The 21,559-nt window shown below is 41.3% G+C and overlaps 1 protein-coding gene across 1 annotated transcript in view; it reads left to right on the top strand.

The window, feature by feature from the left end:
- OCA2 (OCA2 melanosomal transmembrane protein) overlaps window positions 1-21,559 on the top strand; it is a 338,099-nt gene that overhangs the window by 103,420 nt on the left and 213,120 nt on the right. Inside the window, exons 9-12 of the mRNA XM_074983294.1 lie at window positions 789-860; window positions 4,320-4,385; window positions 6,682-6,738; window positions 8,222-8,346. Of these exons, the coding sequence (XP_074839395.1) occupies window positions 789-860; window positions 4,320-4,385; window positions 6,682-6,738; window positions 8,222-8,346 (320 nt within the window). The remainder of the gene's footprint in view (window positions 1-788; window positions 861-4,319; window positions 4,386-6,681; window positions 6,739-8,221; window positions 8,347-21,559) is intronic.

Raw genomic sequence — 21,559 nt, 5'->3', positions numbered from 1 at the left:
GGGCAATTACAGGGGAAGATGTCAGGCCAGCTGTTGCACATGGCTCATTCACAGAGCTCAGGAGTGGAGGAAGAGTTGGTTGGAATGTTTTCCTATGGTGTTTGGCAGAAGCTGGAACAGTGTGTAGAGATGCAACTCTTTCCATGAAACGCCTGTTGGGAAAGTTTTCGGATGAGAATGACTGTGTGGGTGTCTGTATTGATACCTGGGTAGTTAGGATCCTGGCCTAAGAGGTAGGAAGCCTAGGCCTGAGTCCCAGATTTGGGGTGGAAAAACTCTGCTCTGAAAGAGGCAGAACAGGGACTTAATAATCACCCACCCACGATCAGCCATGTTTTTGTTCTACTGCAAAACAAATTTCAAACATTGCAGCGATATGGAATTTTCCTCCTCCTGTCCATTATCGTAGAGCAAGTGTTGGGGATGGGATAGTAAACTGTAAAAGGCAGAAAGAAGACCAAGGTGTTTTATTTGCTTCAAGACTTAAGAATAAGGTGAGGTCTACACTACAAGTGTGACAGAAGCACAGCTGTGGTGCTCTAACTATTCCAGTGTAATGTTGACCCTGGCTACAAGGACAGAAGGCGTTTTCCACTGCTGTAGTAAAGACATCCCCTCAAGAGTCAATAGCTGTGGCTGATGAAATAATTCTCTGGTTGAACTTATGGTGTCAACAAAACTTATGTTGAATTAACTCTATTGGGGTAGGTTGACTTAATGTGAGGGGTAGATGAGGCCTAAATGGAGATTTAAAATAGTCTTCAGTGATGTTTTGCTTTTTGTTACAGATTGTTCACAGAACCCTAGCAGCTATGTTGGGCTCCTTGGCTGCTTTAGCTGCACTAGCTGTGGTGGGTGAGGTAAGATGCATTATTTAAACTATTCAGTTTATTCCTGTGTATTGTATCATAAATCCCAAGTGAAAATGGTCCCATGGTGCAGTAGACTTTATGGGACTTACAATGCTGCAAGAACATTATTTTTAGACTTGATGAATTCCCCTTCTTCGGGGCACAAAAGAGAGATGCAGCTTTGGATCTGGATGGGACAAAAGAGAAGGCCAACTTAATGGTATGATATTCTGATTTTGCAGGGACTCGTATACAACCATTTTCAACTTTGCTCAGATTTATTCCAATACCTTGCGGTGTAAATAAATGGGCCTCAGTGAGGCTAATTAGTCTAACCTTCAATTTTCTTAGGTTCTGAAAACTTCACGTTTTCTGGATGATGTAAGGTCTATATTAATAGAGCTGGAGACAGCAGTTTTGCTAAGTGGTAACCCTTTCCTTCATCAGACTATGCAAAATCCATAGGTCCCCAATTTTTACCAGTTATAATCCCTTTTATTTTCAAAAGCACTGAGTGAATGAAAGTCTGACTGACACAAGAGAGTATAGTAGGTCATTAGGTTACTTGAATGCATCAAGAATATACAGAAGATTAGTTGAGTTTGGCCACCTGTATCCTCACAGAGTAGGTGGCTCTGTAATTGCTTCTGAGGAGTCATCTTTTCCTGATCCCGTGTTTTTTTCATATTCTCGGAACACTCTGTGCTAGTGGTTCAGTGATGTCTATTGCCTCCCAGATAAGGAAAAGTTAACTTGCCTATTCCTCAACTTTCATTGGACCATATTATTGGGGTATGAAGCTTATAACACCTGATTTGGTTGGAAATTCTCAAGGTAGGTGATGTTGAATGGAGCAGACTAAAATCACAACCTTTACGGTCTAGGTACAACAAAGAAAGCGTGATCTTTCTTGGGCTATCACAAGATCAAGGAGGGCTGTTGTTGTTCATTCTTCCAGGAAGGAAGAAAGAAACCATGACAATAATATCTGACCAGCCAAGTGCCAGAGGAAGCCCACCAGTCAATGAAAGATACTGAGTCCAAAGTCAACATCACATGGTCTCTGTTCTGCAGCCTTAATGCTGCAAAGATCAGCAAGCTAAAGAATAATTTTTCCCCCCTCTAAGTCTATGTCTATTGTGTCAGTCAGTCTTGTTCCTGGGCTCCAGGCCTCCATTTAGTTCACCGGTCCCACTTTAAGGGTCCAGTTGCCCTCCTGGGGCAAGGGATGGTATGGGGGGAACTCAGCCCTCATCCACTTGTTCCACGTTCTGGCCCAGGGACCCTATGCAGCTGCTACTGGGAAGGGCTGACTCCCGTAGGCCTTGGTGCAGCAGATCTTCTCCCTGGGCCACTTCCCCAGACGATTCCCCCTGATATCTTCTCCAGGCTGCAGCAACAGCGAGTCCTCCGTCTTGATCAGCTCCATCTGGGTGTCCAGTTGTTTCCCAGTCTATGCATGAACCTGGGGTTACCAGGGCTAGGAAGTCCACGCATGCCCTGCTGGAGCTCCTCGCCCCCCTCTGCTGTTGCTGGTGTTCCTGATGTTCTCCTCTGTTCCTCTCAAGCTTTCTCTCTTCCACTACTCTGACCTCCTCCCCTCACCCTCCCCTTGCTCTGCTGGAGAAAGGGTTTTACAGGTAGATTTAGGTGGTACCACCTGTCCCTAATTGATTTAGGGCAGCCTCCTCCCCAGCTGCTCCCACTCTGTCTGACTGTCATCTCAAAACCACCCCTTTTATTCTTCTTGTATTTATTCCCCTGGCCTCACCCTGTCACACTTATGCTCACACTTTTTGTAGGAAGGCCCCGCCCCCAACTGATGTAAGTTTCACTGACAAAAGTGTCAGTGTGGGTAATGCTGCTATCTGGAGACACTCTGCCAAGGACAAAGCTACTGCATGTCATGGACACAGAGTGGCTACAGAGGACACTTTATTGTGGTGCAGCTGCAGTGGTACCACTGTAAAGTTTACCGTGTGGACATGGACTAAATAATGTTTTTCAGTTTTGTTTCCCCTTTTAATTGGACTGGCCAGGATGGCTGGCTCCTGTATTGATTTTTCTCCAACATTTCAGAACTATGAACAAGTTTTGTGTGCGTGTGTGTGAAAGAAATAGTGAGTTCTTAAATTTTCAGTAAATCCTAACTTTAATTACTTCATGTCCCTTTGGGCTATAAAATAGTATTTGTCTCCAAAGGGGAAATTATGGATTGTTGATCTCTTTGTATCATATAGAGAGACATTTGGTAAGGAAAGAGCTTACTGTAGAAAAATTGGGTAGATGTCATTCATATTTTGTTTCAGGAAAAAGAGTTCTTTCAAAAACGGGGTTTGTTTTCGAAGGAACCTTGTCTACACGGCTGATTTTGCTTCCAGAAAGCACGATCATGTGAGAAAATGCAAATGAGTGAGCTATATAAATCCATGCTTCATTTGCATTATCAGCCTCACTTATTTGCATTCTGCTTCTGAAAGCAGAATGCAGTATGGCTGCAGCCTTTAAATTTGTGTAACAATAGATCACTCGGTATATTAACGTCATGATTTAAGTCTTACTTGTGTTCATCCAATGATCTGTTGTTGATTTCATTCCATTCCATTATTATTGGATGGTTGATTAATTCAATTCCAATTGTAATTTTGATTAGATAATTGTGCTTTTCAATCTTTAGTTGGTATAGTAAAAGATTTAATAGTTTTAGTTACAAGTTTGCTTAATTTTAAGTCTGCTTTCATTAACTGGTAATACAACTTTTAAACATGTAAAGCTGTTTTCGTTCAAACTAGCAAGATATAACAATACTCTCACCTTGTGGAAAAAAGGATTGTTGTAAGGTACACCAGAGCTTCTTGGTTTTATCTGAAAACAAATATCTTTTATCACTCAAAGTTCTGTCATTTTCAGCTGTATTAGGTTTCTCATGGAACCTAAACAAGCATATCTGCTGACTATAACACCTTGGCACCGTCATAGATAACACTCCCTTGGTAGTGTTTATATCTTTCACATATTTTTATCTTCCCCGTGCTCCTTAATTGACACCTAGCAAAAATATCTGTACTTACTAGTTCTTTCAGTCTTTCCTCATAAGCTAGCCCCCATACTCTTGTGACTACTTTTCTAAGAATATCCTCCAATTTGTCTGTAGGTGAAGCTGAATTGTACTGTTCTGTAAGCAGAAAGTAAACTGAGGTCTATAAACCAGTTTTCATTTATTTCTGTCTGAGAGAATTAAACAAACTAAAACCCAGATGTAGGTGCTAGACTATAAGCCATTCAGGCTGTCAGCATATTTCAGAGATAATAGAAAAGATCCCCCTTTGGGTACATCAGAGAAACACTAATTAATTTCTATCACAGCTCATTTAAATACTTCACCGATTAAGAGGAATTAGCAGTTTCATAACTAATCACTAGTTAGGTGAGCCACGGGATTAACTGATTGTATTGTTTGATTTGCAGAGACCAAGCATGGTCAAAGTGGTGGAGTGGATTGATTATGAAACTCTGGCGCTGTTGTTTGGAATGGTAATGAAAATGTAACTTTTGCTCTAAAATTTCTGGGATAATTGTAGTCAATGTCTCATACTTTCTTTTTATTTGTTACCATCCTTTTAACTGAGCAGTACTATAGTGACCATTTGGCTTCTTTAGGCTGGGTCTACACTTACCCTCAATGTCAAAGGGGGCATGTTAATCAGGCTGATAGGAGATTATTAATGAAGTGCTGCAGTGAATATGCAGCACTTCATTAGGCTAATTCTCCCCAGCGGCAACTTCAAAGTGTCAAACTTCGAAGTGCCAGCATGCATGTAGCTGTGGGCCCTACTTTGAAGTGCCTTTACTCCTCAAAATTTTGAGGAGTAAAGGCACTTTGAAGTAGTGCGGGCATGTCAAAGTTGCCACAGGGGAGAATTAGCCTAATGAAGTGCTGCGTATTCACCGCAGCACTTCATTAGTAATCTTTCTTCACCCTGATTAAGTACCCCCTTCAAAGTTGGGGGCAAGTGTAGACAAACCCTTTGAGTGTTCAAAAACTGGAAGCACTCAAAAAGTTTGAGAAAATGAGGCACTTTGGGAAACATTGGTAAATGTTTCTTCACTCCAAAAAATAGGATAACTAAAACTGGAAAAATAACAGATTTGGTTTGCTGAGCCAAGGTGGGTGAGGTTAATTTCTTTTATTGGACCATCTTTTGTTAGTGTGAGGTACCAACTTTTGAGTTTACACAGAGCTCTTCTTCAGGTCATTTTTTGGCTTGCTGACATCTTTGGAAAATGAAAGTAAAATGAATTGGTTCAAATGAATAGGAAAATGGTGGCTTTTAGCATTTTCAAGGGTTAGACCTGTAAAAGAGCTGGAAGAGGTGTTCTCCTTATATCCTTTAGCTCATAATTTAGAGTGCTCAACTTGGATGTTGGACACTCTGGTTCAAATCCCCTTGTTATGTGTCTGATGTGAATAGGGATTTGAAATTAGGTGTTGCGCATTGTGGAGAACACCCTAGCCACTGGGCTGTGGGATAGTTAGATGTGGGATTCTCTCACTCACTTTTTCAGCTTTACTACTGTGTATAAATAATTACATATACATAGGTGAGTGTCCCAACTGCCAGTCTATAGTATCATTCTCACTCATTGTCTCTTGCCCAATAAGTATTCTCTAAATTATTAATGGTAATGAATAGTAACTGGGCCCGTGAAAAAGAGTGAGAATGATCCTACATCTTGGGAGGGAACTTTGGTCTCCAAGAGCCATAACCATTGGGTTAAAAATTATAAAGAGATCATCAGGAGCCACCACTTTTGTCCCCCAACACATTTGTAAATTTGTGAAAAAGTCACAAATAGTTTCAGGTCAACTGAAATTGCATTTTGGGGCTAATAAACTATTAAGTAAAAATACCTCTCTCTGGTAATAGTACCTCCCTTTGAAAGGCCATTTGAGATCTGTGAGTGAAAAGGCCTGCGTATGTGCCAAGTGTTAATAGTGAGACAAGGAGGGTAATAACTTTCAGTGGACCAAGTTCCGCCGATGACAAAGAAAAATGTTTGAGAGTGTTATCACTTTTCTCTCTTGTTAATTTTATTTACACCAAACCTTCCTCAAACAAACTCAGCTAGTGAAAGTGGTTTCTTTTGTCATAATCAGTATTCTATTTTGAGTCTGAATGTGCAGCTGGAGAAAAACATACACCCACCTAAACTATAATAATACATTAATTATTTGCCCACTTCCACACCTGTTAATCTGTGCTGCCTTTTTGTGATTGAAATATACTATGGTATCACAGACAAAAACCACTGCCGTCTGCATCTGCTGCCATGTATGAATTTTAATGTCTTCCTGCATCCAAATAGATTGAGGGATCAGACAATCTCCCAGAAGTATGGAAAAAATTAAATAATCTTAGGGAGTTGATGTCTTCTGGAATCTACAGAGCACTGCTGAAGAAAATAATTGTAAACTAATGGCCACTTTTGATTTGTGAGAAGGGCAGAGATATTTGCAATGTGCCGTGTCTACCAAGTAATTAGAAATGAAATTCACTGCTGTAGAGCCCTCTACAAGGTCTGTGCACCCCTTACACCCTGAAATAATACCATGCCTAAACTACACAAATGCAAATTTTACCATAAATGCCAGTAATATAAATCTGACTTCTTTTTGATGTGTGGCATCCTGATTTACAGCTGATGTCCCCTCAAACAACAAGACCAAAATCGTGGCAGAGACACAGGAGTCCTTGTTAAAGCATCAGAGCAAATCTTTCTTTTTTTATATAAATAATCCCATCCTTATTTCTTTATCTTTTTTCTGCAGATGCTTTTAGTGGCCATATTTTCGGAAACTGGATTTTTTGATTACTGTGCAGTAAAGGTAAATTTGTGGTGTAATCTCGCATTTGCATTCTTTATACTACAGGTTGAATCTCTCTAATCTATAATTCTCTAGTCTGGCAACATCTGTAATCTGGATTTATCATGGGTGTAGCTGAGTTTCCCATGGTCCCATAAAGTTTGTTTCCGGCCACCAGTCCTGGCTCTTATTGTTCTGTGCTGTTATTTAGCTGTAACTGACCCCTAAATGTCTTCTAAGTGTCCAGTAGGCAGTGGATGGTGTTGGTAATATGTGAGACAATATCGACCTCCTGTGGTCCAGCAAATGCTCTCGTTCAGCACCAGTCAGATCTGGAGAGTACTGGACAAAAGTGGGTCAGCCTGTATTGTATTGGTCTTACTGCAGCACTATTACATATTTATTGAACTAAGAAAACTGCTTTTTAGTCAAACCAATTACACTAAATGATACCTTGAAAAACATTTATACAAGGGCACTTTACGTGTATCACACTACATAGTATAGTGGTCAGTTTATACTTTTTAAAGGGCTAAGTATTGAGTAATCATTACAAGAAATGGTATTTTTATAAGTTAAGGCCAAAGATCCTGATTCAGTCGGGTAGTCAAGTTAGTCTGTAATGTTAAACATAACAAGCAGTCCTGTGGCACCTTAGAGACTTAACAAATGTATTAGTTCATGAGCTTTCGTTGTAGTGGGTTTTACCCAGGAAAGCTCATGCCCAAATAAATTTGTTAGTTTCTAAGGTGCCACAGGACTACTTGTTGTTCTTGATTCTTTAGGCTACTTAAGAAAATGCATAATTTTAAGCAACTGAGTAATCCCAACTGTCCCCATGACTTACTATGGACTGTGTGAAAAAGAGCTGGTCTCCTTACATATTTATCAGTGAGCAGCCCAAAGTAGGGTACAGAGGAGATGTGAGTCTGGCCATTGGGTTTGTATTTATATACAATTAATGGCCACAGACCTTTATATAGGGGTTGAACCTAAGGCTCAGCTGTTGTTCTATGTGAACAGAAAGGAGCCTGTGTTGGCTTAGGCTGTACAGCCCATGGATTGAGAAATTAAACTCAGTAATCAGTCATCCGGTTTCATTGTGTAAAGCTGGTTTATTTAGACTGTATTCAAGGGAGTGAATTTCCATTTGTATATAAAAGGAGAAATGCAGGATTTGGCGATAAAGCAACAAAAAGCAGGAAACCTGGAGTCTGTTGCTGGTTGTGCCATAGATCCCCGTGTGACATTTAGCAAATCAGTTACTTGCTCTCTGCCTCTTTCCTTCCTGTGAAATAGAAATATTTTCCTTCTTCCCTAGAGTATCTTGTCGTTAAATTAATTACCGTTTGAAAAGCATACTGAGATCCTTGGAAACGAAGTCATGAATATTCCCCAGTCATTGTTGCACCATCTTTTATAACATTGTTCATTGGTTATTTCTTAAAATGATGTTGATATTTTCCATGAATTTATGCCATTGCTATTTGTTTGGTTTTATTAGGCTTACCAGCTCTCCAGAGGCAGAGTGTGGCCCATGATTATTATTCTGTGTCTTATTGCTGCAATTCTTTCTGCATTTTTGGACAACGTTACCACCATGCTTCTCTTTACTCCAGTAACCATAAGGTATTTTATGTTATGACTTTGGTTTTAATTGGTGTGTGTCGAAATCATATTTTAGATCTTATGTACAGCAGTCTGACTGGATCTTATAATTCCAAATACTCTGACCGTGATTAGTATTTAGAGCCAGAACTTTTAAATAGTTCAGCTTCCTATTTTCATGTTATCAGTTGTGAGCGCAAATCCAAGTACTTACAGATTTAACCATCACTGCAATTATGTAGTACAGATGCAAGTAGTCTGAATTGTGCCCTTATCTGACCTGCAGATGCAAATGGGCTGACCATTATATTATGGAGGCAAATCATTCTTGCAAACTGAGGTGCTGGAATTTTTGAAAAAAAAAGAAAAAAACCCAAACCCTGTTCTTTCATGTAATGTTTTATGTAGTTTGGCCTCGTAATGGATGAGTTAAAAATTATAATCCCTGCTAATACTACTGACAATTGATGGAAATTATTCTGTGGCTGAAGAACTTTTTGGTACGGAAGATTCTGAATTCTGTCCCTATTGATCTCTCCATGAAGTATATACAACCCCACGATAATTTCATATTTCTGGATTAGTTAATCATAATTTTTTATTAAAACAGGGAATTAAGTTACAGTAGATTTCTTGAAACTACATGTGATTTGTAATTGCATTTAATCCATGTGATTATACATCCCTCTTTGCCCTGAATTTAACCTACACACAACTAAGAAAATCCAGTTTAGTTTAAAAAGCTGAGATGGTTTTAAATATGGCAATGTAACACTTTCAGCACTTAGCTTGTGAAATGGAAGGACCCTTTAGAGTCCTGTCACCTCTTCCCACAACAGGGCCTATTGCTATCTTGGCAGACCTTTTAGCATCCTTAGCATGGATCCCTAAATGACCCTGTTAAGGAATGGAACGCACAACCATGGGTTTAGCATGCTAATTGTCAGTCCACTGTGCTATCTTTCTGCCTTCTTTAGCCTTTTTATCTGTATAGAATTGTATAAAGCTATGTAAAAGGTAATTTACAGCAGAAAATGTTTTGCAAGTGGAATTTACTATAGGCTGGGAAACATCTGGTGAATGAAAGCTCCAGTTGTCTGCTGTGTGATTATACTTTCAGTAGATCACATCACTTTTATTCAAACAGTATTTTCATCACTTTCAGAAGGTAAAAATTAGATTGTTAAACAAGCTTCTCCAATTAGGTTTCAGTATTTTTGAAATTAAATGAAATGTAATTGGTAATAGATTGAAATCTTTAAAGTCTGCACATTCTGCACCACTGTTTACATGCATACTATTGTAACATTTATTCTGTTTTATGCTAACAGTTTTATAATACTAGAAATGGGGTTACATCGGCATATAAAAGACTTGTTTATTTGCATTACTATAACATACTTCTAAACTAGCAAAATCACAATACTTTCACTCTAATGGTTATTCTAAAAGTATAAGATTATTATGTATGTGTATATTTCTGAAAACATCATGCCATCGGTCATTCTTTTTATCCTATTGTTGTTCTCCTTAGTACTTGTCTATAATTTCACAGAGCTATTTTACACTGTCATTACCATGGAGATGAAGCTAACTGAAAAGTATATTGATTCCATGACAATAAGGATTCAGACTTTTTTCATTGAGGCATAAAATATGATGTTCTGTTCTTGTCGCATTTTGTGGTAATTTATATTTAGAAATAATTGAATAAATAACCTTCTTTAGCTATAACTTAGTTTAAAAGATATTTTGAATATCAAGACACTTTATGATTTGGAACATTTTACAAAATTGTCTGTTTATATGGGAGATTGAAAACCTTGGATAAGTGAACCATAATGGTTTAATCCTATAATTTAGGTAACACATTTTAACTATACTTTACAGTTTCATTTTCATAGACTACAGTAAGTGTTCTTTTTGCAAAGTTTCTCTATGGCACATCAAGAAAAAATAGTATCAAAGTTATACAGTTCTGCACTCAGAAGTCAAGGAATGACTTGTGCAACTACATTTGAATGCAGTTTTTAATTACATAATGTCGTAGTATTGCTTAAATAATACATACAACATTTTACTTCACTTTTTTTCCCTGGAGTGTTAGCTACAGTACAAATAGGTAATATCTTGGAATAATTTATGCTTTTAAATTCATACTACACTATATTCATTTGGTAGCATCTGTTTTAACTTAGGATTTTACTTAAGAAGTTCTCCTCTTTGAAATACACATTTTAATAACATAAGGTGAGACTGAGCCATAAAACCCAATTCTGTCTCAAGGCATTGTGTAGCTGCACCACCAGCCAACCCCAGGAAAGGAATTCTGAGTCAAGATCAGTTTATTCTCAGCTCCCATCTTGATTATAGAAGAAGTAATTTATTACAGCCATTTACAGAGTACAGCTTATTTCTCCTTTGCATACTGCCTCAGCATGATCAGCATGATTTTTTTGGGGGAAGAGGAAAAGAAGGAGCCAAGGCTCTGCAGTACTCTTTCCTATTCAGTTGTGTCCCATTTTGCATGACTGTTCCTTCCAAAGTGGAGAACCTTGCATTTTTCCTTATTGAATTTTCTCCTATTTACTTCAGACCATTTCTTCAGTTTGTCCAGATCATTTGGAATTTTAGTCCTCTCCTCCAATGCATTTCTAACGCGTCTCAGCTTGTTGTCACACACAAACTGTATGTCATTACACAATTGATGAAGAAATTGTGCAGAACCTGACCCAGAACTGGTCCCTGTGGGATCCCACCTGTTTTGCCCTTTCTGCTTTGACTGTGACCCGTTGCTAACTGCTTTCTGGGAATGGTTTTCCAACAAGTTGTGCACACACACCATTATAGGAGCTCCATCTATGTTGTATTTCCCTGTTTGTTTATCAAAAGGTCACATGAGGCAGTGTTAATAGCCTTGCTAACATCAAGATATCCCATATCTATTGCATATGCTGATTTACTTTGCTGGCAGCAGTCAAACGCTATGTCTATACTCAAGTGATCTGTCGATGGAGGCTTTTGTCAGAAGGTATCTTCCAACAAAACTTCTGTCGACAGATCTGCAAAGCGGATCAAAAGAGCAATCTGTTTTGGCAACAAAGCGGCCGGACTGCTTAGCCACTCTATTTGCAAAATGTCCAGCTAGAAGCACAGCAGACAGGGCTACCTGGTGTCCTGTAAGCCCTTCCAACAGAAGGTCCTCCAGAATGTCCATACTGGCTTCTGTTGACAGAGGCATTTTGCCTCATGGGGGAGTGGCAGATTGCTGTCTACAGAAGTGCTGCATTTTGCTAACTTACTGTCAACCGAATGCCCTGGGAACGTGGACACTTTGAGGGTTTTGTCAGCTAAATACCAGTTTTGTTGACAAAACTCTCAAGTGAAGATATAGCCAAAGAGAAAAATGAGAGGGGATAGCCTTGTCTCATACCTCTCTGAAATGGAAATGGGGACTAAATGATGCCATTGGTAACTACCCTAGAAGTCAGTTTAAAGACCCTAACCCAAGCAATAATTTCTTTATCAAATCAAAATTTACTAACAGACATAAAATATAGTCTCAGGCTATGTGGACAGAAGTCTTTTTGGCATTTGAAGAACTGACAGCTATGGGTTCTTCCAAATCTCCGAAAGCAGCAGTAACATCAATTGGTGCAAATTTATCTGAGCTATACCTTTTATGAAGGAAGTTCACCTGATTTATATACATAATGTGCGAATTTTGTTCAGTAGCATAACAAGAACTTTAGCTAATGTCTGAGTGTCACAGTGGAGTAAAGAAATTGGTCTGTAATTACCATTTAGTTCAAGGTCTTTCCCTGGTTTAGTGTGTATGTGTGTGTGTTGGGAAGGCTCATGGGATCATATACCCCTCAGATTTTTTCCAGACTGAATATGCCTGAAGAGATGTGCCTGGGAAAGGCACCACTGGCAAGTCCTCCTGCCGACCTCTGCTAGGTGGGGTAGGGAGGGCGGTGGGGAGGGGAACAGAGCAGAGCAGGGAAATGAGACTAGATAGGCAGCACAGATGTAGGTATGGGAAGGGCTGCTGTATATGTGCCTGGAGTACCCTGTGTTGGGTGCGCAAAAGAGAGCTCAGGGAGTCAGTTGGGAAACAGGAGGCTGGGGGAGGCAGCAGGAGTCGGGATAGGGAGTGGGTGTGGAAGCATTGGGGGACCAGGGTGATTGGGGCCCTGAGAGTGACAGGTGTGGGGGGCAGAGGGATTTGGGACACCAGGATAGGCAATGAGGGTCAGAGTGGTTGGGGGACCAGGGGAGGCATTGGGAGCCAAGGTGATTAAGGGGCTGGGGGAAGGCATCCAGGTTCGTGGGCAAAGGACGTGGGACTGGGATAGGCAACAGGGCTAGAGCATCAAAATTTCAAGTTCACCCCCACTGGCCTTAAGGGCGAGCAACTGCCCAGGGGACAATGGCCAAGAAGGTGTTGCTGAAGGACGCCTTGGCAGTCACCAGGAACTTGACCATGGCTGTGATCAGCAGGGCCTGGCTCCCTGTCCTTAGAAGGAGTTGGGCCATGGGCTGAAGGGGCATGGCTTAGGGTAGCCAGCCTTGGGGGCCCTCCATACTCCCTCAGAGCTGTGCATGGAACAGTGGCACAGTGCTGTTGCAGGATTTCCAAGGGGCCCAAATATGTGGCCACCACTACTGCTTCTTTGGTGGTGGCGGCAGCTGAAGTTCCAGGCCCCTTTGAAAGGCCAGGCCTTGTGGCAACTGTTCTCTTTGCCCCCTGCATCTCCTCGTCAGTGGGCCTGGCTGTGGTGGTGAGGGACGGGGTGCCATTGTGCAATTGCAGCTGTCAGCAATAAACAGCAAAGCTGCCCAAGCTGTGACAGCTGATGAAACAGTTGGGGCATTTTTACAAAGAGAGTTCAGACTCCTGCTGGACAGAGTTAACAAATGATGTATCAAACAGCAGAGAGGCCTATTTGGAGCTGCATACCCCGGGGCCTTAAAAGACGTTTGTAGGAGCATGGTTGGATATAACAATAGCACAAATGCCACAATCAGCGATAGAATTGATCTGATCTTGTGACACTGAGAAATAGCCCAGTCCTGAATATGTTGAATGAACTGCAGAGGATAATAATAATAATAATAATAATAACCCTTCTGACTAATCCTCTGGCTAATCTCCACAGATTCTGTAAACATATACTAGCCATGTGTATATGAAGTACTTCATTACTATTCATGTTTTTATCTGAAGAAGAAGAAGATTTATCAGGGACTGGGTCTAGAGCTGACATCTCCAGCAACAGTAATAGGATGGTGCCCCATGTCATCTATATGTATGAAAAAATGTATGAAAAGAAGTTGGGATTATTCTGTAGAGGTTGGCTAAACTGATTATAGAATTCCCAATTTCAGCCTTGAGGGCAGAAAATATGTCCTAACGTTCAAACTTTGTGCTTAGAATTTTAATATGCAACTTTTTATGCCCCCTCAGTTTTGAATTCAACTAGAATTAAAAGACCTACGCAGTCTTTATTCTGTTTACATGCTTCATGTTCTGTCAGATGCGTCTTCTGGAGCATGACAATGTCAACATTCTCTGTTTAAGGCATTGAATACATAGCTTTTCTTTTAATAGGGCTATCAAAATGGCTTATTTTCCAGAAGATATATTTCATTATAGAACCCATCATTGCTAAAATATACCAGATAAAATACAAAGTCATTTTGTAAAGAATGAGGAGTTGCAAATTTTCCTGGGAAGCATACAGTACTTGCATACGTAATCCAGGGCTAAATTGTCACTTTGCAGTACTTATTCTAGGGGGCAGCAGAGGAATTAAATAAGTGAAAAACATGAAAATATCATGAAGAGAGAAATACAGGTTAGGACTTTACAGTCAAAAAGAAGAATCCATTTAAACAGTCCAAAATATACATTTGATGGCAGGTGGACCAGGTAAAATTTGGATATCCTCACAGGTCCAGGGTCCCAAACATTACAACTGCAGTAATCACGTGTTATCAATAGAACCTTGATCCATTAGTCCATAAGGAAGCACCATTTAATAAAGCCATGATATATACATAATTATTAATCAAATACCAGATTTCACACTGATGCCCCTTTGCCATGAGTTAGGATACATGGAAGTAAATTGATGATAACCCTTCAACCTCAATGAAAGAGAAAGAAAAAAGAAAAGGAGCTAACATGTCAGTATCACCTAGAGCCCATCATCTAGAACAGCCATATCAGATCTCACAGAGCAATACATAAATTCAAGAAGGTCAGATCTTGACCTAGATGTTTCATCTTGTGATGGAGGAGTCTGCAGATTTTTTTCAGCTCTTTTATGCCTCCTGAGGGGAACTCAGCAATACTATCCATTTGCCATTCTTGATATGGAGGATTGCCAGGTATTAAATATTTCCAATCCATCTGCCTGTCCAGATGTTACATTTGGTTAAAAGCTGCCCTCACTGCAACTACATCATGGGCATAATCTTGAAAGAACAGTATTTTTAAACCCTACAATGATGCTATATATGATCCCTGGTAGATAACTTCTAGAACTGCACAAGCAATGTTCTAGGCCAGCTTTCTGGGCTGGCTTGGGTGGAATTCTAGATCATTCTATAGATATTCTGTTTGTTTGAAATCAAAACAAAATCTACTGGCAGATCTAACAATTTAGCATCTTAGGGGCAAATTCAGAGTGTTTACCTTTCTCAGTTCTCATAAGAATACCCACAATCCTGATGTTACATTATTGTGCCTTTGTAGATCAAAGCAGCTTGGTCTTAATCATCTTCATATCACTAAAGTTCTTCAGAACCTGTATTTAGTTCTCCTGGAAATCATCTTCCACTTCTGAAGTTTCAGTTCAGCTTCCCACAACCAGCTGGATAGAGTGTGCACTCTGAATCTCAGTCAGAAAGATCTCGAGGGTGGAAACTGCATGTTTGATTTCAAGATATTTATAGTCACCTGTTGTAGTACAGCAAACATTTATGTTTCATCAGACTCAAGCACCATTTTATTTGTAGAAGTTGGGAAGACTCCTCAGTCTCTTTGGATTCAGGTGAGATTATGCAGAGCTAGAGGGCATGTTGTGGTTTCCAGTAGCCAAATATTCTTTGAGGCTGCCTGGGAGGCAGGGATTAGCGGATGCTGTTCAGGGATTCCACATGGGTATTTCAGAGCTCAGGTAACCTGTATACCCAATTTGGTCACAGTGCCCTCTGGTGTCCCCAAGCACAATATCTTAAACAGTGAGGGTAGTTCAATCTATCTTCAGCACGCATGACTCCAGTATCTGAGCACTTCATAATCTTTAATCTTCACTGCACCGTTTTGAGGGATAGAAATACTATCATCCCCATTTTAAACATGGAGAACAGAACCACAGCGAGAACAAGTCACTTGTTGAAGGTCATCTGGGAAGTCTGAAGTAGAGTAGGGACCTGAATGAGGGTCTCCAAAGTGTCAGGCTGGCATCAATTGAATCATTCTTTATCTCTTTGTCCCATTCAGCATTTGGAAGAAATTATTATGTGTGATCCATTCTCTGCCATATGAAATCTTTGCATAAAAATAGGAGGCCTTTCTAAAAAAGATACTGTAGTATATGGGCACAGTCAGTTGCTAAAATTCTGTGCTTGTATATGAAGATCAGACTAGATGATTATAATGGCTTTATAATCGGTGAGATACTTAAACACAAATAGCTTTAAATACGTGCTTAAGTCCATCTCTCTTTAACAAATCACCTAAGCATTTGCTTAAATGTCATTGAAACCAATGGCCTATCTACAGTGAATGTGTGAGGTTCCATTTTGAGCTCAAGGGAACAAATTTGTGGTAGCTCATCTTGAGCTGGCATGCTGAAAATAACTATGTGGTTGTTGCAGTACGGATGGTGGCTCAGGCCTGTTGCCCAAACTTGGGCTCATGGTATTGGGCAGATTTTGAGACGCCACCCGTTCCACAAAACCCACCCAGTTATTTTTAGAATACTACCTTGAGCTGAGCTGGCATAAGTTTGTATACATACAAACAAGCTTGTATACATAAATCTGCCTATGCTGGGAATCACTCCTGCCAGATGTAGGGTTGCTGGGCTCCCAGGACATTGGCAGTTCTGGACAGGGCTGTCAAAAGTCCTGTTGGTGGGGCTGGCAGGCTCTCCACCAGGCTCTGCATGACTCCTCAGAAACAGCAACACAGTCCTCAGTTCCTAGGCCAAGAAATGACGGGGCAGAGGGGGAAAAGTTTCCATGTGCTGCTACCTTCCTAAGGGCCAGCTCTGAAGCTCAATTTGCCAGAAATAGCAGTCAATAGGAGCTGTGTGGGAGGTGTCTGCTGGCAGAGGCAGTGTGCAAACCCATCTGCCCATACTGCTTGTGGGGAGCTGTCCCAGGTGACTATGGCCCACAGCCTGTTTCCCAAAATCCCATCCACACCCCATCCCTGAGCCCCCTCTTACATCAAAATCCCCTCCTGGAACCCATACCTTAATCCCCACGTCAGTGCCTCAATGATCTCAGAACCCTGAACTCTGAATCCTTTGGTCCCAGCCTTGAGCCCTCCTATGCCCCAAACCCGTTGTCCCTGGCTTCAGCCCAGAGCCTTCATCCACATTTGAAACCCACACTTGTCTTGTATCCCAAACCCACACCTCAGCCCAGATTCTCTCCCCTCACCCTGAACCCCTCATTCTGGTTCCACCCTGGATCCCTGAAACCCCAGCACAGGGACCATACTCCCTCCCACACTCCAACCCTCTGCCTCAGCCCAGAACCCCATCCTACAGGCCAACCCTGAAGCCCCAGCCTGGAGCCTCCTTCTGCACCCCCGATTCCCTGATCTCCAGATGCACCTCAGCATGAGAACTCTTGGCCAAAGCCCTCACCCCCCTTTTTACCCCAACCCCTGCCACAGCCAGTGAAAATGAATGTGTGAAGGTGAGGTATAGGGAGGGGGGAATGGAGTGAGTGGTGGCGAGACATGGGGAAGGGGCAGGGCAGGGGCAGGTCAAGGGTGTTTTTGTGCAAACAGAAGGTTGGCAACCCTACCCAGATGCAGCGTAGCTATACCTCATGAGGTTTAAGACTATGCTTAATGTTACACTGTATTTAAATTGCTTTGCTAAATGAGGGCTGAACATCTGAACACGTTGCAAGCCCACCTCTGTTCACTTAGGCTACGTCTACACATGCACCCAACTTCGAAATAGCTTATTTCGATGTTGCGACATCGAAATAGGCTATTTCGATGAATAACGTCTACACGTCCTCCAGGGCTGGCAACGTCGATGTTCAACTTCGACGTTGCTCAGCCCAACATCGAAATAGGCACAGCGAGGGAACGTCTACACGCCAAAGTAGCACACATTGAAATAAGGGAGCCAGGCACAGCTGCAGACAGGGTCACGGGGCGGACTCAACAGCAAGTCGCTCCCTTAAAGGGCCCCTCCCAGACACACTTTCATTAAACAGTGCAAGATACACAGAGCCAACAACTAGTTGCAGACCCTGTATATGCAGCACGGACCCCCAGCTGCAGCAGCAGCAGCCAGAAGCCCTGGGCTAAGGGCTGCTGCCCACGGTGACCACAGAGCCCCGCAAGGGCTGGAGAGAGAGTATCTCTCAACCCCCCAGCTGATGGCCGCCATGGAGGACCCCGCTATTTCGATGTTGCGGGACGCGGATCGTCTACACGTCCCTACTTTGATGTTGAACGTCGAAGTAGGGCGCTATTCCCATCCCCTCATGGGGTTAGCGACTTCGACGTCTCGCCGCCTAACGTCGATTTCAACTTCGAAATAGAGCCCAACACGTGTAGACGTGACGGGCGCTATTTCGAAGTTACTGCCGCTACTTCGAAGTAGCGTGCACGTGTAGACGCAGCTTTATGCACTTAGCCATTTGCTTACCATTAAGCACAAAATAGCTTAGCACATGCTTACAGGTAAGTGTGTGTTTAAGTGCTTTAGGGAACAGACTGTGGAAAATGTACTATGTATGCACAACATGATTTTTAATGGACCCTGTCTTGATAAACTCATTCTACTGTTCTGAGGCACTTTTTCTCATTGGCTACGTCTACACTAGCCCCAAACTTCGAAATGGCCACACAAATGGCCATTTCGAAGTTTACTAATGAAGTGCTGAAATGCATATTCAGCACTTCATTAGCATGCGGGTGGCCACGGCACTTCGAAATTGACGTGCCTCGCTGCCATGCGGCTTGTCCTGACGGGGCTCCTTTTTGAAAGGACCCCGCCTACTTTGAAGTCCCCTTATTCCCATGAGTTGATGGCCATAAGGGGACTTTGAAGTAGGTGGGGTCCTTTTGAAAAGTTGCTCCGTCGGGACGAGCCGCGCGGCGGCAAGGCGTGTCAATTTTGAAGTGCTGCGGCCGCCCGCATGCTAATGAAGCGCTGAATATGCATTTCAGCACTTCATTAGTAAACTTCAAAATGGCCATTTGCATGGCCATTTTGAAGTTTTGGGCTAGTGTAGACATGGCCATTGAGTGCTATTTCTTTACAAAATGGGCTTGTCTACGCTGGGTCCCTTATTTGAAGGGGGCATAGTAATCCAACTAAGCAGTGAATAGCAACAAGGTGTTGAATATGCAGTCCCTCACTGGGCTAATTCTTTCTGTGGGAACTTCAAAGATGCAAACTTGAAAGCACCAACATGCCATGTAGCCATGAGCACTTCGAAGTACCCACACAGCTTCCAAGTGCCCTTACTCTCGTGGCAAGAATTAGCCTAATGAGGTGCCACATATTCATTGCAGCACCTCATTGCTTTTCCCTGCTTGGGCTGATTAGCACACCCCCTTCAAAGAAGGGGGCTAGTGTAGATACAGCCAATGCTTCATATCTATAGTCAGCTGTTCTGCTAATAGTGAAGTTAAAAAGAATGATTTTTTTTAATATTGCAGAAAGTATATTTTCTATTCTCCTGATACAAAATAATTTCTGAAATGCTCCTGCTCAACCTATGTAAAAATACAGGTTGAGCAGGAGCATTTCAGCAATTTTCAGTAAGCTTTGTCATACCCAGCAGCCTATCATCCAGAACTCTCAAATAACTGGTATTGTAACCATAAGCAAATTTTAGTTGTGTTTTCTATAAGTACAGTATAGCGAAAGTAAATACACCTATCCCTTGATTTACAAGCTTTTGATTTTATGAATTGTCACTACAGCAAACAATGTAAATGTATACTGTTTTTCAATTTATGACCATATTTTCACTACAAAGAAGAATCAACCTTCATCTGATCAGCCACTTTGTAAGCAATGAACATGGAAGAATACAGCAGAACGCAGGGTGAGGCTGACTCATTTCCCTCAGCTGCCCAGCTCTTCCAAGTTGGTTCATGCGCCTTGTTGTGTTTGTATCATCTTGACTGTGAATGATATTAATCTTCAAATATCTTGGTTATTTGTGATCATCATGGGTTCCAGACACAAAAATGTTTCTTCAGGAGCTGTCACTAAGGCAAAGAAACCAAGGAAAGCTACCAAACTTGATGTTATTAAAAAGTTATTAGAAGAATTGAAGAGGGCCAGCAATGAAAAGACATATGTTTGACAATGAATTTGACGACATCGACAGTGCATACGATCTTCATGCAGGAAGAAAAGACAAAAGAAATGGCAGGAACGTATGTTGGTGAAGTTAAAAGCTGCATCAAATAACAAAGGCGAGGAATGCAATAATGGGTAAACTTGGAAGACTTTTAATACATTGGATCAACAGCCAGAATGCGTGCAACATTCCTTGAACTTCCTCATCATAAGGCAGAAAGCCCTGTCTGTTTGAGGTCTTAAAGAAGACAGCCAAGGAAGAAAAGTAAGTTGGGACTGCCGAAGTAACATTCAAAGCAAGTCATAATTGGCTTGAGTGCTTTAAAGTATGTTCACATTATTATAGTCTGCATCTTACAGTTGAAGCAGCATCTGCTGATAATCAGGCAGCTAACATTTTCCCAGCTGCATTGCAACAAATAATTGATAAAGATGGATGTTCTCCAAAACAAATCTTTAATATTGACAAATGGGGCTTTTCTGGAAAAGAAAACCTTCTCAAACCTTTATTTAAAGGGTTAAAACAAAAGCAACAGATCTCAAGGCCTCAGAGGATTGACTGACATTACTTTGTGGAAATTTGGAAAGAGATGTGAAATTGGAGTCTCTCCTTGTTTACCAGTCAGAAAATATGAGAGTGTTTAAAGGCTTAAACAAGGCATCATCACCTGTGGTCTGCCATTCTAATTGAAAGGCCTGGGTGACAAAGCAGGTTTTTGCTGATTATGTAGCAAGCTACTTTTCACCATTCACCTCCAAATATCATGCTGAAAACCATCTGGATAATAAATGCCTGCTGATCCTCAATAATGCTCCTAGTCACCCTATCAGTGTTGAGGACTATGGTGATAACTTTCAAGTGGTGCTCCCAAGTACCACTTCCACCCTTCCTCCAATGGGTCATGGCATCATTAGTACAGTCAAAGCTTAGTATCTGCAACTGGTAATGAGGTATCTTGTATCTGCACCAGAAGGAGAAGACAAACCAGCAGTTAAGCAGTTGTGGAAGAACTACAGGGATGGCTATAGAAAATATCACAACTAAACGGAATAACGTTACTCAATGTATCCTGCATGATGTTTGGAAAATCTCTTGCCAAAATATGTTCATGAGTTCCATGGTTTTGAGGGTGAAGTGAAAAACATTCACATTCTATCGTGAAACTGGCAACTCAGGCAGGATTCAGTGAGACAGATGTTCAAGGTCTGTCATTGTCACAAGGTGAAGAATTGACTAATGAAGCATTAATTAAGCTGGATACAAGAAAGTTATCAGGAGAGGAAGCAGAAGAACTGGCTGAATCACAAAAAATTGTGGATACTAAAACACTCTCAATATTCTTCAGTGTACTGGAGGCAGCTACACAAATTCTCAGTAACAATGACCCAAACATAGAACAGAGATAAGCATGCAAGTGACAAATTCATGAAGCTGTTCAATGCTATCAGGAGTTGTCTGACAGGAAAAAGATGGCTGCAGTACAAACTTCAATTCTATCATTTTTTCAACTCTCAACTTCATCACCCCCTACTAAATCCTTGTCACTGTCAGGTGATCCTCAACCCTCAATCTCAAAAGCTGAAGATAAAACCCCAATTAAGCAGGCTGAAGTTGCCATGGAGCTGTTTCTGATGATGACACAAATGAT

The sequence above is a fragment of the Carettochelys insculpta genome, chromosome 1 (genome assembly GCF_033958435.1).
Source record: "Carettochelys insculpta isolate YL-2023 chromosome 1, ASM3395843v1, whole genome shotgun sequence".
In the NCBI taxonomy this organism is placed as follows: Eukaryota; Metazoa; Chordata; order Testudines; family Carettochelyidae; genus Carettochelys; species Carettochelys insculpta.
Note: the sequence above shows the minus strand (reverse complement) of the source record. Positions and strands in the feature narration are given on the sequence as shown.